This window comes from Hylobates moloch, unplaced genomic scaffold, assembly GCF_009828535.3.
Source record: "Hylobates moloch isolate HMO894 unplaced genomic scaffold, HMol_V3 SCAFFOLD_14, whole genome shotgun sequence".
Classification (NCBI taxonomy): domain Eukaryota; kingdom Metazoa; phylum Chordata; class Mammalia; order Primates; family Hylobatidae; genus Hylobates; species Hylobates moloch.
The window spans coordinates 69,959,448-69,976,765 of record NW_026652289.1 but is presented as its reverse complement, the minus strand read 5'-3'; the positions used below and the strand labels follow the sequence as shown (position 1 = coordinate 69,976,765).

Below are 17,318 nucleotides of genomic sequence, written 5' to 3'. Positions count from 1 at the left end.
CAGGAGGTGGAGGTTGCAGTGAGCCAAGATTGCACCACTGCACTCTAACCTGAGTGACAGAGCAAGACCCTATCTCAAATAAATAAATGAATACATTTTACTGACCATGAATGTGTTACAAAAGGCTATTAAATGTGGTGTTTGTTATATAATTTAATTTCCTGGGAGTATTACTAAAGAAATTGAGAATTATGTATAATTAAAAAAAATCCCATAGCTTCTGAATAGGAATCATTACAATGAGTGAACTTGATTCCTTTTGTTCTTACCTTGGGTGGATAGAGCAACTTGCCGAGCTTCGTCAGGAGTTTCTTCGACAAGAAGACCAGCTTCAGGACTATAGGAAGAACAATACTTACCTTGTGAAGAGGTTAGAATATGAAAGGTAAGTTGTTACATGCGACATATGTTTATGAATGTAAAATATTTGTCCAACTTTTGGACTCAGTTCATTTCTTTCTCTCTGACTTTTGTTTTCCTTTTTTTCTCTCTTTCATTTTGTTAAGCCTTTTAAATTCCTTTTCTATTATCTTTCTTTAGCTCTTTGAAATCCAGACTCTTTTATTTTGAAAAATTAAACAGCATGAAGTATCTCTTAGAGGGCATGTTTAGTTTGTGTATGTTGTAGAATTCATTGTGAGACAGAAAATCTTACAAGCTCTGAGTTTTATTAGATGTGGCAAAGATGGAAAGAAGATTTGTGATTCTTTTTGACGGGCATCCAGAAGATGAAACCAGCACTGGGAGATGTTCCCAGAAGAGCTGAGGGACTGAGTGCTGGCTGCTTTTCCTGCTCTGCATGTCAGCCCTCTTGCTGATACCTCTACACTTGGTGATGAGGTTGGGGAACCTCTTACAGGCCTTTCTAGCAATCACACCTTAAAACTTTTATTATATTTGTAATCAATTTTATGGTAAAAGATATTTTTTAGATTTGTACACCAAAAGTTAGAAAGATTTGCCATATTTTAAAGCATTTTGTGTCCATTTCCAACTTCTTACTCTTGTAGGTTATCATTATACATTTACTTAAATATATGTATTTTAATGTAACAGTATTCAGTATTTTTATGCATGTCTATAGGATTAAAGATTTAACGTATGTAGAGGTAATATATTATTCTAGCATGTTAATGTACCAAAACTTCTGTAGTCTCTTCCAATTGTGGGACCACAGTAGGAGTTTTCCTTTTCTCACTTTAAGACTATCCCAGGCTAGGCCGGGCACGGTGGCTCACGCTTGTAATTCCAGCACTTTGGGAGGCCGAGGCAGGCGGATCACGAGGTCAGGAGATCGAGACCACGGTGAAACCCCATCTCTACTAAAAATACAAAAAAATTAGCCGGGCGTGGTGGCGGGCGCTAGGTTATGGTGGTTCACACCTGTAATCCTTACACTTTGGGAGGCTGAGACTGGAGAATCATCTGAGCCCAGGAGTTAAAAGACCAGCCTAGGCAACATAGTGAGACCTCTGTCTCTACAAAAAAATTTTTTTAATTAGCTGGGCATGGTGGCATATGCCTGTAGTCCTAGCTGCATGGGAGGCTGAGGTGGGAGGATCGCCTGAGTCCAGGAGATTGAGGCTGCAGTGAGCCATGATGATGCCACTGCACTCTAGTCTGGGCAACAGGGTGAGAACTGTCTTTTTTGTTTTTTGTTTTTTTTGAGATGGAGTCTCACTCTGTCGCCCAGTCTGGAGTGCAGTGGCGCGATCTTGGCTCACTGCAAGCTCTGCCTTCCGGGTTCACACCATTCTCCTGCCTCAGCCTCCTGAGTAGCTGGGACCACAGGTGCCACCACCACACCTGGCTAATTTTTTGTATTTTTAGTAGAGATGGGGTTTCACCATATTAGCCAGGATGGTCTCGATCTCCTGAGCCCCCTGGGCCTCCCAAAGTGCTGGGATTACAGGCATGAAGAACTTGTCTCTTTAAAAAAAAAAAAAAGCTGGGTGCAGTGGCTCATGCCTGTAATCCCAGCACTTTGGGAGGCTGAGGCGGGTGGATCACCTGAGGTCAGGAGTTCGAGACCAGCCTGACCAACATGGAGAAACCCGTTTCTACTAAAAATAGAAAAAATTAGCTGGGCGTGATGGTGCATGCCTGTAATCCCAGCTACTTGGGAGGCTGAGGCAGGAGAATTGCTTGAACCTGGGAGGCAGAGGTTGTAGTGAGCCGAGATCACGCCATTGCACTCCAGCCTGGGCGACAAGAGGAAAACTCCATCTCCAAAAAAAAAAAAGATTATCACAGCTATAAAAATGTCTATGCAAAAAAGATTTCCCAAAACTAGCTGGGTATGCTGGCATACACCTGTGGTCCCAGCTACTCGGGAGGCTGAAGTGGGAGGATCGCTTGAGCCCAGGAGGTTGAGGCTACAGTGAGCCATAATCATGCCTGCACTCCAGTCTGGGCAACAGAATGAAACCTTGTCTCAAAAATAAATAAAAAATAAATAAAGATTTCCCCTCCCCTTATGTTATTTCAGTGGTATATTTTCTCAAATATAGAATTCCTCAAAAAGAATGCTTTACCAATTTTGTTGCTTTTACAGCATAGATGAAAGATTGCTTTCTAAAATGATTGTACTCATTTATAATGTAGGTATTTCCCTATAGCCCTACCAAATTTGGTTTTAATTCTAATTTAATTTTGTTAGTATAGGAATAAGATACTACTATATATATATACATATAGGAAGTTGGTGAGTTTTTTTGTTTTTGTTTTGTGTTTTTCTTTTTTTGAGACGCCCAGGCTGGAGTGCAGTGGCACAATCTCAGCTCACTGCAACCTCCACCTCCTGGGTTTAAGCGATTCTCATGCCTCAGCCTCCTGAGTAGCTGGGACCACAGGCACATACCACCATGCCTGGCTAAATTTTTTGTATCTTTAGTAGAGACAGGGTGTCATTGTGTTGGCCAGACTGATCTCGAACTGCTGGCCTCCAGTGATCTGTTTGCCTCGGCCTCCCAAAGTGCTGGGATTGCAGGTGTGAGCCACCCCGCCTAGCCACATATAGGAGGTTTAATTTGCATTTTATAATGGTGAAAGTTAACATTTTTCTATATATTTGTTAACTGTTTCTTTTTGCATGATTGGTCTATGTGTATCCTTTGACTACTTGGCTAGCAGAAAGTTACCATCTTTATCTGTTTTGCTGCTGTTCACTTTCTCTTGATGGCACCAGTCTATCTTCTTTATTAGTTTCTTTCATTCCTAGTATTCTATGGTTTAGCCTTTTATTAGTGTTTAAACTACTAACTATTGGATGAATCTTCTGCTGCCACTCCTTATCAACTCTCATAATTCTAGCTTTCCTCATCTGTTACTATAAATTGGTCTCACAGTTTTCTCTTCTATAGTATTTTTCTCTTCTGTGATTGAAGTTGGTTTTGAAAGTTTTTTTTTATAGATGCAATTTATGGAAAAATAGGATAATAATTGTTTTTATCTTTGTAATTTCTGTTTTCTCAATTAGCTTTATCAGTATTATCTACCTCCTATTACAAGTTCAAGTATTTTAAAAGTTTTGATTGTGAGCTATTTATATATTCTGTTTTTTCCAGCCCACTCTCCCCTGCTAACTGAATGTTTTATCTTTCTTATGTATGTGTCAACTTCTGGACAACTTTGAGAATCCAATCCAAGATAATATAATCTAAAAGAATGACTTTGTAATTTAGTTTTCAGTGTGGACAGCAGATCAAGGAATTGAGAGCACAGCATGAAGAAAATATTAAAAAGTTAGCAGACCAGTTTTTACAGGAACAAAAGGTAAATTTTAAAAATATACTTAAATCTAAACATTTTTGTTATAAATCATGGTAATTTAGAAATTAAAATTGTAATTTTGTCACAAAACATTATATTTTAAGTTTTCCAGCCAGCCTAATTCCAAAAGTAATTTACAATGGCTTTATTTCTGAGTAAACATTTGCAAAAATGTAATCTTAATTCTTAAAACTGGTCAGGCGTGGTGGTTCACACCTGTAATCCCAGCACTTTGGGAGGCTGAGGTGGGCAGCTCACTCGAGGTCAGGAGTTGAAGATCACCCTGGCCAACATGGGGAAACCCCATCTCTACTAAAAATACAAAATATAGCCAGGCCTGATGGTGCATGCCTGTAACCTCAGCTACTCAGGAGGGTGAGGCAGGAGAACCGCTTGAGCCCGCAAGACAGAGGAGGTTACAATGAGCCAAGATCGCACCACTGCACTCCAGCTTGGGCAACAGAGTGAGACTCCGTTTCAAAAAATAATAATAATAAATTAATTTTGAACCAAAATATCCATCTTTTTAAAAAAATAATTTTTGTTGTTAATATATTTCTCAGATTGTAAAGTGGGCAACTTTTTTACTGAAAATCAACTACTTCCTTTTTTATGCATTTGAGAAACAGAAAAAAAAGAAACGCTTTTTCCTTTATTATCAGTCTCTGTTATTCTGACACCCTTTCCTAAAGCACAGAAATGAGACACTAGCCACTATAACCAATTCGATTCATACTTTTTTGGGGGGAGCAAATTCTTTTATTAATTCATTTTAAGTTAATATGTATTATGAAGATTCTTTTAGCAATAGAGGAAATTGTCTGAAGATTACTAGTTATTAAGGACATGATTCATTTCTTTTTTTTTTTTTGAGACGGAGTCTCGCTCTGTCATCCAGGCTAGAGTGCAGTGGCGTGATCTCGGCTCACTGCCAGCTCCGCCTCCTGTGTTCACTCCATTCTCCTGCCTCAGCCTCCCAAGTAGCTCGGACTACAGGCGCCTGCCACCACGCCCAGCTAATTTTTTGTATTTTTAGTAGAGACAGAGTTTCACCATGTTAGCCAGGGTGGTCTCGATCTCCTGACCTTGTGATCCGCCCGCCTCGGCCTCCCAAAGTGCTGAGATTACAGGCGTGAGCCACCACGCCCGGCCGATTCATTTTTTTATACCCTGTAATCTTACCTGACTAGGCATGATTTTTATGAACTCTTGTGATTTAAAGGAAAAAAAGATTTAATAGTGAAAAGTATTTGTTTTGCTCTTTGGTAGCATCTCAACTAAAGGAATAGAAGTTAAGGATATCAGGTTTTCATTCTTAGCTTTTTCACAATTTTATAGTAGGATATAGAGGGTGTCATTTCTTTCTCCGTTTCATTTTTTGAATCTACAAAGTGGAATACCTGCTGCCTATCTGCAGTCTACTTTGAAGAGGTGTTTAAGGATGGATTGGTGGACGAAGGCAGGCCTGAGTGAGCTACCATAATAGAGGCATTGAGGGCAACCAAAAGGTATTATTGAGACACTGGAGGATCTAAAGAACATAATGGAACACAAAAGGAAGGGGAAGAGAGGTTTGCTATTGCAATTGTGTCATTATAAGCGTAGTATATAAATAATGGAATAAGTTTGCTCTCTTCTATTCTTTTTTTTTTTTTTGAGATGGTGTCTCACTCTGTCGCCCAGGCTGGAGTGCAGTGGTGCGATCTCAGCTCACTGCAAGTTCCGCCTCCCAGGTTCACGCCATTCTCCTGCCTTAGCCTCCCGAGTAGCTGGGACTACAGGCACCCGCCACCACGCCCAGCTAATTTTTTGTATTTTTAGTAGAGACGGGGTTTCACCATGTTAGCCAGGATGGTCTCGATCTCCTGATGTCGTGATCCACCCACCTCGGCCTCTTCCCAAAGTGCTGGGATTACAGGCGTGAGCCACCATGCCCAGCCGCTCTCTTCTGTTCTCTTAAGGAATACAGATGAGAGCTTTCCCTTTTTTTCCAAGCCAGTGTAATTCTCTTTCTGTTCTTCTATACTAGGCTATTTTTATGTTATTAATTAACTAATGCTTCTCCAAGTCTTCCTTGCCATTATCCTACCCTAAATGAAACAAGGCATGGCAGGAATTGAGGTGCCCAGAGAACTTCTCCTTTCTAGGTAGCACATCAGCCCTTACCCTGTAGATCAGCTACCTAATTCTACTCCCCACCCTTCATTTCGTGTTCTTTAACTACTATAGCAAGTTGGTTCTGTGTAATTTGAGTTTTCATAGAGACAAATCCAATGTTAGCTATATGAAATAAGCATAAATTGTATTCAGGGCTTTATCTTTTTGTTTATTAATTTTAAAATTAATTAACCAGCCACATGTCTATCATAGAAATGACTCTGGAAAAGAAGTCAGCAAACTATAGCCCGCAGGCTGAATTCAGCTTGCTGCTTGTTTTTGTACTGTTTAGAGGCCAAAAGTGGTTTTCACATTTTCAAATGGTTGAAAAAAATCAAGAGAAAATTATCTTAGTACTTGGGAAAATTATAAGAAATTTATATTTTGGTGTTCATACATAAAATTTTATTGAGCCACAGCCATGCTTATTTGTTTACTGCATTCATGCTATAAGGGCAGAGAAACTCTCATAGCCCAGAGAAGACTAAGGAGACCTGAGGACTTAAATGCAGTGTAGTAGCCGGGGGTGGTGGCTCACGCCTGTCATCCCACCACTGTGGGAGGCCAAGGTGGGTGGATCACGAGGTCAGGAGTTCGAGACCAACCTGGCCAATGGTGAAACCCCATCTCTACTAAAAATACAAAAAGTTATCCGGGCATGGTGGCTGGCAGCTGTAATCCCAGCTACTCAGGAGGATGAGGCAGGAGAATCCATTGAACTAGGGAGGTGGGGGTTGCAGTGAGCCGGTACTGCGCCACTGCACTTCAGCCTGGCAACAGAACGAGACTCCATCTCAAAAATTAAAAAATTAAAATAAATGCAGTGTAGTATCCTGAATTGGATCCTGAAACAGAAAAAGGACTTAGTGGAAAAACTGGTGAAATCTAAGTAAGTCTGGAGTTTAGGTACTAATAATATACTGATTTTCTTTTTTAGTTTTGCAAATGTATCATGGTACTTATGGATGGTAGGTTAACAGGATTTTAACATTAGGGAAAACTGGGTAAGGGGTGATTAGTTTTCTGTAAATCTAAAATTATTTCAGAATAAGAAGTTTATTTTAAAAACAATCAGGAGGCCCCCTAACCAAATCACAAACATTGTATCTAGAAAAGCATCTTATTTTATTAATATTAATATTGTCCATTCGTAGAAAGTACTGTCAATAATGCATTAAAGATACAACATCTTTGTTAACTATTTTCAATGGAAAAGTATTTTTGAACAGTAGCTTGTTGACTTTTACTTTTGTTCAATATTTGTCTTATCCACATCTGCAAAAGAATGAAGAGTACTATAGCAATAGCCTTATGAGATAGCATTATAGTGAAGATGCACAGAGATGCAAGCTGGCTGCTCAGGTTGTACCTCATAGATTTTCTCATCCTTGGTGTTTATATTGACATGTTCAAAAATTTCAGTTTATCATTTCATTCATCAATGATTAAACTATCAGAATTGATTATAGCTTACCAACTTACAGGAAATGTGGGATTTGGAGTCAGAAAGACTGTGGTTAGAATTCCTTCTTCACAGTTCTCTAGTTTTGTGACTTTGGACAAACTGCTTAATTTTCTTTCTTTTTTTTTTTTTTTTCTGAGACGGAGTCTTGCTTTATCACCCAGGCTGGAGTGCAGTGGCCCGATCTCGGCTCACTACAACCTCTGCCTCCTGGGTTCAAGCGATTCTTCTGCCTCGGCCTCCTGAGTAGCTGGGATTACAGGCGTGCACCACCATGCCCGACTAATTTTTGTATTTTTAGTAGAGACGGGATTTCACTATGTTGGTCTGGCTGATCTCGAACTCCAGACCTCATGATCCACCCACCTCTGCCTCCCAAAGTGGTGGGATTACAGGCGTGAACCACTGTGCCTGGCCCAAACTACTTAACTTTTTTTAATGGAGTGTTGCACTGTTGCCCAGGCTGGAGCACAGTGGCGCGATCTCGGCTCACTGCAAGCTCCGCCTCCCGGGTTCAAGCCATTCTCCTGCCTCAGGCTCCCAAGTAACTAGGACTACAGGCACCCGCCACCACACCCGGCTAATTTTTTGTATTTTTTAGTAGAGTCGGGGTTTCACCGTGTTAGTCAGGATGGTCTCTATCTCCTGACCTTGTGATCTGCCCAAAGTGCTGGGATTACAGGCATGCCCAAAGCTCGGCCTCCCAAAGTGCTGGGATTACAGGCATGCGCCGCCGCGCCTGGCCCAAACTGCTTAACTTTTTAATACCTCAGTTTTGTTTTTCTCAAAACTATTAATTTTATTTCTACTAGAGGACAGCTATGAAAGCAATTTGGAAACTATGAAGCACAATGCAAATATTTATTGTTGATTTTACATGCCAGGACACTGGAATACCTACACCTAATTGTCAGAGTACTCTTTCTCCTTTATTGTGACACACTCTTAAGATTTGGCTCTTGTGGCCGGGCGCGGTGGCTCACGCCTGTAATCCCAGCACTTTGGGAGGCTGGGGTGGGTGGATCACGAGGTCAGGAGATCGAGACCATCCTGGCTAACACAGCGAAACCCCATCTCTACTAAAAATACAAAAAATTAGCCGGGTGTGGTGGTGGGCGCCTGTAGTCCCAGCTACTCGGGAGGCTAAGGCAGGAGAATGGCATGAACCCGGGAGGCGGAGCTTGGAGTGAGCCGAGATCACGCCACTGCACTCCAGCCTGGGCGACAGAGCAAGACTCTGTCTCAAAAATAAATAAATAAATAAATATATAGATTTTTTCGTACTATTTTTATAACATTACCAAGAATTATATTTCATACTGCTTTAGAGTTTACAAAGCATTTATGGACGCATTAAATGTTTACTAGAGGAACCTATATATGGCATCCCAAGCTTGTGTACTTGAGTCCTTGCTGCTCCCAATTTTCCACGGAGGCAAACTTAATACTGGTCCACGAAGAGAATTGAGTTAGGCCTAATCATATACCTGAAGATTCACATTTCCAAGAAGATGCTAGGTTAGGAACAGGTTGGAGAAAGCACTGACCTGTTTATTGTCCTGCCATTACTTGCTGTGCTTCGGTGGCCAGCACACTTAGGAAGAAGATTGCCTGTTTTTCACCCTTGCTCTTGAAGAAGCACCTGTGTACCAGTCTCCTCCTTTCTGCTATCCTGCTTGGTTCTAACATATGCTTACAGAGAACCCACCCTGCCCATAGCACCCAGGAAGATGCCCAATTGTAGGCCATCAGGGCAACCTATAGTACTCAGCAGGCTGTCTTGCAGAATCACACACCACAGCATAGCCAAGCAGAGTCATAATGTATCCTGCATCTCCAATTGTTCATTATTTGAACCCATGGTATATGTTTTATAAGATGAACTGTTTCAGAACATTTAATTAATAGTTGTGTCGGTGGTTTAACAATTTGAACTGAAAAATACTTGTTGTTACCAAATCTTTATCTAACAGCAAGAGGCCCACAAGATTCAATCAAATGATGGAAAAGAATTGGATATAAATGATCAAGTAGTACCTAAAAATATTCCAAAAATTGCTGAGAATGTTGCAGATAAGAATGAAGAACCCTCAAGCAATCATATTCCACATGGGAAAGGTATTATTGTTATTATTCTTTTGTTTTCTATTAATAGGATATTGACTTTTTCTTCCCATTTTGTAGTGAATATTTTCAATCATAAAGAAAATTGTTTTATTTTAGTTCACACGTGATTAAGTGTCTGCATTGTTTCAAATTGGGATCGTTTGATAGAAGAGAAAAAAGAGTAAGTTATTTTAGAGTTACAGCTATATCCAAAGCAAGATATAAAAATGTTCAGTTGATGTAGCCTATTACTTTTAGAAACTGATTGTTACATTCCTTCAAAACATTTTCAAATTATGTAAGAAAAATGATAGAATTCTATCTTTTTGTTACTTGGGCAGAACAAATCAAAAGAGGTGGTGATGCAGGGATGCCTGGAATAGAAGAGAATGACCTAGCAAAAGTTGATGATCTTCCCCCTGGTGAGTGAAAATTGTTAGAGAATTCAACTAAAGTGATGATAATACATTTCATGTGACCCCATTCTCTTTTTGGGTAACACTTTGAAAAGTCACAGATATCTGGATGATTGATATTTGTACTTAATTAAGTACCCATTAATTGCCAGGACTTTTTTTGGATCCAACTTTTATCAAATTTTTTGCTAAGATATATAAAATACTTGTTTTTGCCTTGATAAGAATCACCTATATTTGAATCTTTTCCTTGTGACTCAGAGTTTTTGCTTATGACAGTTGTACTGTATAAAGTCATTTATGTTTACTAAAAGTATGCATGGCTCTTTTCTTTCCTACCAAATGTGCCCAGATTCCTGTGTTGTTGGTGTGCTTTAATATGGCATAGTAATACCCTAATAAGAGTTATTTAATTATTTAGTTTTGAGGGCTTGGCTTGTCCTTTTAGTGAATTACCCCACACTTTTGGATGGTTTGTTTAACATTTTTTTTCTTCTTTTCTGGCCACTTCTGTGCATTGTATGTCTCTTTCCTCCTTAATGTGTCTGCTTCTTATCCATTTTCACTTGAAGTCCTGATCCCACTTGCTGCTATCCTAATCCCCTTCATTTTTTTCCTTCGTGTCTCTTCTTTGTTTTTCTTGCCATATCTATGTTTCTTGGCTATTAATGGTACTCCTCCCTGCTGACTCCAATTTATTATGGTAGAAAAATAAGAAATTAACAGCATGCCTCTGCTGCTTTTGTCTGATTTTTTTTCTTCTCAGTCTCAGTAATTACTTCTGTGATTATAGCTAGTTGTACATGACTGAAATTCCTGAATGTTTAGATCAAATAAATGAAATATTTATCCTTCATTTGTATAGTTTTATTGTCTTCTCAAATTCTTATGGGTTTCCAATTCATAGTGATTTCCCCTAAAATAAAGGTAAGGACAAAAGCAGTAACATGAATTTGAAAATAAAGAATCAGAATTAGCAAGCTTTTTTTGTAAGACAATGAAGTAATCCAGTGATTTTTAAAAATTAATTAATTAATTAATTTTGAGATACAGTCTCTCTCTGTCGCCCAGGCTGGAGTGCGGTGGCGCGATCTTGGCTCACTGCAACCTCAGCTTCCCAGGTTCAAGCATTTCTCCTGTCTCATCCTCCTGAGTAGCTGGGATTACAGGTGTGTGCCACCAAGCTCAGCTAATTTTTGTATTTTCAGTAGAGACGAGGTTTCACCATGTTGGCCAGCTGGTCTCGAACTCCTAACCTTAAGTGATTCTCCCACCTTGGCCTCCCAAAGTGCCGGGATTACAAGCATGAGCCACCAAGCCCGGCCTCTTTTTAAAATTTTGAGACAGGGTCTCACTCTGTCACCCATGCTGGAGTGCAGTGGTGCAGTCATGGCTCACTGCAGTCTTGATCTCCTGGGCGCAAGCTATCCACCCACCTCAGCTTCCTGAATAACTGAGACTACAGGTGTGTGCCATCATGCCCAGCTAATTTTATTTTTTCTTTTCTTTATTTTTTTATTTTTGTGATATGGGATCTCGCTCTGTCACCCAGGCCAGAATGCAGTGGCATGATCACAGCTCACTGCAGCCTCAATCTCCAGGGTATAAGCGATCTTCCCACCTCAACCTCCTGAGTAGCAGGGACTACAGTCATGTGCCACCACAACTGACTAATTTTTATAGTTTTTTTGTAGAGATAAGTTTTCACCATGTTGCCCAGGCTGGTCTCGAACTCCTAGCCTTAAGCGATCTGCCTGCCTTGGCCTCCCAAAATGCAGGGATTACAGGCATCAGCTACCATGCCCAGCCTATTTTCTTTATTTTTTTGTAGAGACGAGGTCTCACCATGTTGCCCAGGCTGATCTCAAACTCCTGGGCTTACGTGATCCTCCCACTTCAGACTCCCAAAGTGCTGGGATTACAAACATGGGTCACTGCACCCAGCCAAAAAATATATAGAGAGAGAGCCAAAAATTACATATATTTTTTTCAGAGACAGGGTCTCGTTCTGTTGCCCAGGCTAGAGTGCAGTGATCATAGTTGACAGTGGCCTCAAACTCCTAGGCTCAAGCCATCCTCCCATCTCAGCCTCCTAGGACTACAGGGACATGCCACCACACCTGGCTAATATTTTTATTTCTGTAGAGACGGTGCCTCACTGTTGCCCCAGCTACTCTTTAACTCCAGTCTTCAAGCGATAGTCCTGCCTCAGCCTCTCAAAGCACTGGGATTATAGGCGGGAGCTGTGGTGCCTAGCTGTAATTCAGTGATTTTTAAAGTGTGGTCTTTGGATCAGCAGTATATCAGCATTACCCAGGAACTTGTTAGACATGCAAATTCTTCGGTCTCATTCCAGACCTACTTAATCAGAAATTTTGGAATGGACCCCAGCAATTTGTTTTAAAAAGCTCTCCTAGTGATTTTGATCTATGCTAAAATTTGAGAACCACTGACTTAGATGTTAATTTAAAGAAATGTTCAGAGCAGGAACTCTGTATTCTCCTAAATTTTTGTAGCACTTACTCTATTCCTAGACACAGTTGAGTTTTAGGTTGATTAATCTATTTTACATTGTGCTTGTATATTTTAAAAACTATACCCAAAGTTTTGTCAAGGACATACTGCTAGTTTCTGATACATAGAAGCACTCTATTCAGATATGAGCAAGAGTTGGCTACCTGCATACATTTATTTTTCATGTAATATACCTGCAAAATGTATTATTTGTATTTAAATATAATTTTTAACCTCTATTATTTATTTCCACATACTTTTCTCTCTCTTTTTTTTTTTCGAGACGGAGTCTCACTCTGTAGCTCAGGCTGGAGTGCAGTGATGCGATCTTGGCTCACTGCAAGCTTTGCCTCCCAGGTTCATGCCATACTCCTGCCTCAGCCTCCTGAGTAGCTGGGACTACAGGTGCCCACCACCACGCCCGGCTAATTTTTTGTATTTCTAGCAGAGACAGGGTTTCACCGTGTTAGCCAGGATGATCTCGATCCCCCGACCTTGTGATCCGCCCGCCTCAGCCTCCCAAAGTGCTGGGTTTACAGGCGTGAGCCACCACGCCCAGCCTGTTTCCACATACTTTTCAAGTTAAAATTTTATTACTACTCTAAATGTGTAATGTCTCCACTTATTTTATTATGACCAATGTCTCATTGGTCATAATGTATTACCCAGCCACCAGGAAATTCCAGTGTTTAGGGTAAAATGAAATAGGAATACAAGAGATCTTAGAGATCTTGTCTTGACCATTATTAGGTATATTGTCCTATCAGACAGTGGTTTTCAAATGTCTTTCATACATGAACCACTCCAGCAGGATAGAAATCTTATCTTGCCTCTTCTGCTTTCTTAATAATAATTTTTAAAAAGTACACAACAATTTTATTAGTTTTTTTTTTTTTTTTGAGACCGAGTTTCACTCTGTCGCCCAGCCTGGAATGCAGTGGTGCGATCTTGGCTCACTGCATCCTCCGCCTCCCGGGTTTAAGCAGTTCTCTGCCTCAGCCTCCTGAGTAGCTGGGATTACAGCGCCCACCACCACGCCCGGCTAATTTTTTTTGTATTTTTAGTAGAGACGGGGTTTCACCATCTTGGTCAGGCTGATCTCGAACTCCTGACCTCGTGATCCACCCACCTCAGCCTCCCAAAGTGCTGGGATTACAGGCGTGAGCCACTGCGCCTGGCCAATTTTATTAGATTTTATAAGAATGAATAGTGCTACTTTTGATGAGATGCCAACAAATTCATATCTGATTTTTACAGCATGAACTTGCCATATGCAACTTACATGGTTGCAGCAATATAATTTGGAACTGGGAAAAACACCAAGTATATTAACATTTTATGTAAATTGATCGTTAATGTAAAAAATGTCTCCATACGCAGACATTTTCTACATTGTCATGGCATATTAAAGGCCTTCCTCTAGATTAAGTTTTTTTTTTTTACTTTTATTTTTATTTATTTATATTTTTTGGGACAGGGTCTTGCTCTGTCACCTAGGCTGGAGTGCAGTGGCATGATCATGGCTCACTGAAGCCTTGACCTCCTGGGCTCAAGTGGTACTCCCACATCGGCTCCCAAGTAGCTGGGACTACAGGCATATGCCACCACACCCAGCTAATGTTGTTGTTGTTGTTGTCGTTGTTTGTAGAGACAGGGTGTCGCTGTGTTATCCAGGCTGGTCTCAAACTCCTAGGCTCAAGCAGTCCTCCCACCTCAGCCTCCCAAAGCACTGCAACTACAGGTGTGAGCCACCATGCCTGGCCTGGATTAATATTTGAAGCTCTTTAAACTATTGGTGGTTTGCTTTGATAATCATTTTTCATAGCAATTATCCTTAATTATTTGAGGAAGTATTTTGAGTGTAAAGATTATTTTGAAATGGTAACTGGTAGAAGGAAACTTTGAGCTCTGTGATCATTCGAATGCAAACACAAAGGAAAGCCATTTCATATCTTTGTACCTTGAGCTCCCTACATGCTGCCTTGCATACAGCAGGGTCCCAGTAAATGTGAATGGTTGAATTATCAGGCTATCTTTAATGGTGAGACAATGGTCTCTGGAGTCAAATTGCCTAGATTCAAACCTTTGGCTCTTATCTTTTAACAATTATGTGACCATTTTTTTGCCCTTATATGTAAAATAGAATAATAACAATTCCAGCCTGACAGGAATGTTGTGAAATTTAAATGTAAAACACTTAGAACAGTGCCTGGCACATAGCAAGTGCTATATAAATCTTAGTTTCTGTTGGCCGGGTGCAGTGGCTCATGCCTGTAATCTCAGCACTTTGGGAGGCTGAGGCAGGCAGATCACTTGAGGTCAGGAGTTCACGACCCCCTGGCCAACATGGTGAAACCCCATCTCTGCTAAAAATACAAAAATTAGCTGGGTATGGTGGCGGGCACCTGTAGTCCCAGCTACTCAGGAGGCTGAGGCAGGAGAATCGCTAGAATCCAGAAGGCAGAGGTTGCAGTGAGCAAAGATCATGCCTCTGCACTCCAACCTAGGAGACAGAGCAAGACTCTGTCTCGAAAAAAAAAAAAAAAAAAAAAAACTTAGTTGTTGTTATTATTATTTCATGTAATTATAGCCCCATTTTTAACCTCTTTGCCAGTCCTTTTCCTCAGTTTTGTCTTTTCTTCCTGAAGTAGTGTATGCCAAAATTCTTAATGTCAATGCAAGTTCTGGTGTGTATGTGGTGTCCTGTTAGCTATAGAGGCAGTAACCCCAAAGAGGAAGCAGAGAAAAGAACATATCCTGGCTGGGCATAGTGGCTTATACCTGTAATCCCAGCACTTTGGGAGGCTGAGGTGGGCGGATCACTTGAGGCCAGGAGTTTGAGACCAGCCTGGCCAACATGGTGAAACCCCGTCTCTACTAAAAATACAAAATTAGCTGGGCATGGTGGCACACACCTGTAATTCCAGCTACTTGGGAGGCTGAGGCAGGAGAATCCCTTGAGCCCAGGAGGCAGAGGCTGCAGTGAACTGAGATCCCACCACTACACACACTCCAGCCTGAACAACAGAGTGAGACTCTGTCTTAAAAAAAAAAAAAAAAAGAAAAAGAAAAAAATATATCCTTGTAATTTAAAAATGGACTGTTATATATACTGACAGCTTTGTTTAAGATAGCTAGGACCATACTAGAAATTACGGTAGAGCAGTGCAAAACTATCTTTAAATATACCTCTGAGGCCGGGCACAGTGGCTCACATCGGTAATCTTAGCTGAGATTACAGCTGGATTGGCTGAGACGGGAGGGTTGCTTGAGCCCAAGAGTTTGAGACCAGCCTGAGCAACATGATGAGACCCTGTGTCTACAAGAAATAGAAAAATTAGCCAGTCATGGTGGCGCACGCCTGTAGTCTCAGCTACTCAGGAGGCTAAGGTGGGAGAACTGCTTGAGCCCAGGAGGCGGAGGCTGCAGTGAGCAGAGATCACACGCCAGAAGACCCTGTCTCAAAAAAAAAAAAAAAAAAGTATATATATATATATATATATATATATATATATATATCCCTTGAAACCTAGGGTTAGCATTTTGTTTCAGCTTCTCAGCTCCCAAAGCCATACAGTGAAACATTACTGGGTTTTGTTTTTAATGTTTGATTTGGAACTAATCACCAAGACTTTACAGGAACTTTATGATTTAATGAATTACCTTCTTGACCTGGATACTTACCTGTATGCTGATTTAGATAACTGGAATGTTAGGCAGTTACATATTTATGTCAGTAGTTTTTAAACTTTTAAAATCTTTTTGTTATTTATTACTTTTTATTTTTAGAGACAGGATCTTATTCTGTCATCCAGGCTGGAGTACAGTGGCATGGTCATAGCTTACTGCAGCCTCAAACTCCTAGACCCAAGCAATCCTTCTGCCTTACCTTCTAGAGGGGCTGCAATTACAGGCTTGTGCCACCACATGCAAAACTTATTTATTTATTTATTTATTTTTAATTAATTTATTTTTTGAGTCAGAGTCTCGTTCTGTCGCCCAGGCTGGAGTGCAGTGGCGCAATCTTGGCTCACTGCAAGCTCTGCCTCCCTTGTTCGCGCCATTCTCTTGCCTCAGCCTCCTGAGTAGCTGGGACTGCAGGCACCCGCCACAAGTAGCTGGGACTACAGGCACCCGCGACCACGCCTGGCTATTTTTTTATTTTTAGTAGAGACGGGGTTTCACCGTGTTAGCCAGGATGGTCTCAATCTCCTGACCTCGTGATCTGCCCGCCTTGGCCTCCCAAAGTTCTGGGATTACAGGCATGAGCCACCACGCCCGGCCTATTTTTTTATTTTGTTGAGATGGAGTTTCGCTCTTGTAGCCAAGGCTGGAGTGCAATGGTGCGGTCTCAGCTCACTGCAACAGCCACCTCCCAGGTTCAAGCAATTCTCCTGCCTCAGCCTCCTGAGTAGCTGGGATTACAGGTGCCTGCCACCACATCCATCTAATTTTTTTTTTTTTTTGAGACAGAGTCTCGCTCTGTCGCCCAGGCTGGAGTGCAGTGGCGTGATCTCAGCTCACTGCAAGCTCCGCCTCCCGGGTTCATGCCATTCTGCTGCCTCAGCCTCTGAATAGCTGGGACTACAGGCGCCCGCCACCACGCCCAGCTAATTTTTTGTATTTTAGTAGAGACAGGGTTTCTTTTTTTTTTTTTTGAGACGGAGTCTCGCTCTGTCGCCCAGGCTGGAGTGCCGTGGCGCAATCTCAGCTCACTGCATGCTCCGCCTCCCGGGTTCACGCCATTCTCCTGCCTCAGCCCCTCCGAGTAGCTGGGACTACAGGCGCCCGCCACCACGCCCGGCTAATTTTTTTTGTATTTTTAGTAGAGACGGGATTTCACCGTGGTCTCTATCTCCTGACCTCGTGATCCGCCCGCCTCGGCCTCCCAA

General features: G+C 41.3%; 1 protein-coding gene across 5 annotated transcripts in view; it reads left to right on the top strand.

The window, feature by feature from the left end:
* Positions 1–17,318, top strand: part of GOLM2 (golgi membrane protein 2) — a 122,297-nt gene that overhangs the window by 40,123 nt on the left and 64,856 nt on the right. For all 5 annotated transcript variants that reach the window (XM_032174184.2, XM_032174183.2, XM_058427870.1 and 2 more), the window contains exons 3-6: positions 283–385; positions 3,684–3,774; positions 9,364–9,508; positions 9,838–9,918. In XM_032174184.2, the coding sequence (XP_032030075.1) occupies positions 283–385; positions 3,684–3,774; positions 9,364–9,508; positions 9,838–9,918 (420 nt within the window). The remainder of the gene's footprint in view (positions 1–282; positions 386–3,683; positions 3,775–9,363; positions 9,509–9,837; positions 9,919–17,318) is intronic.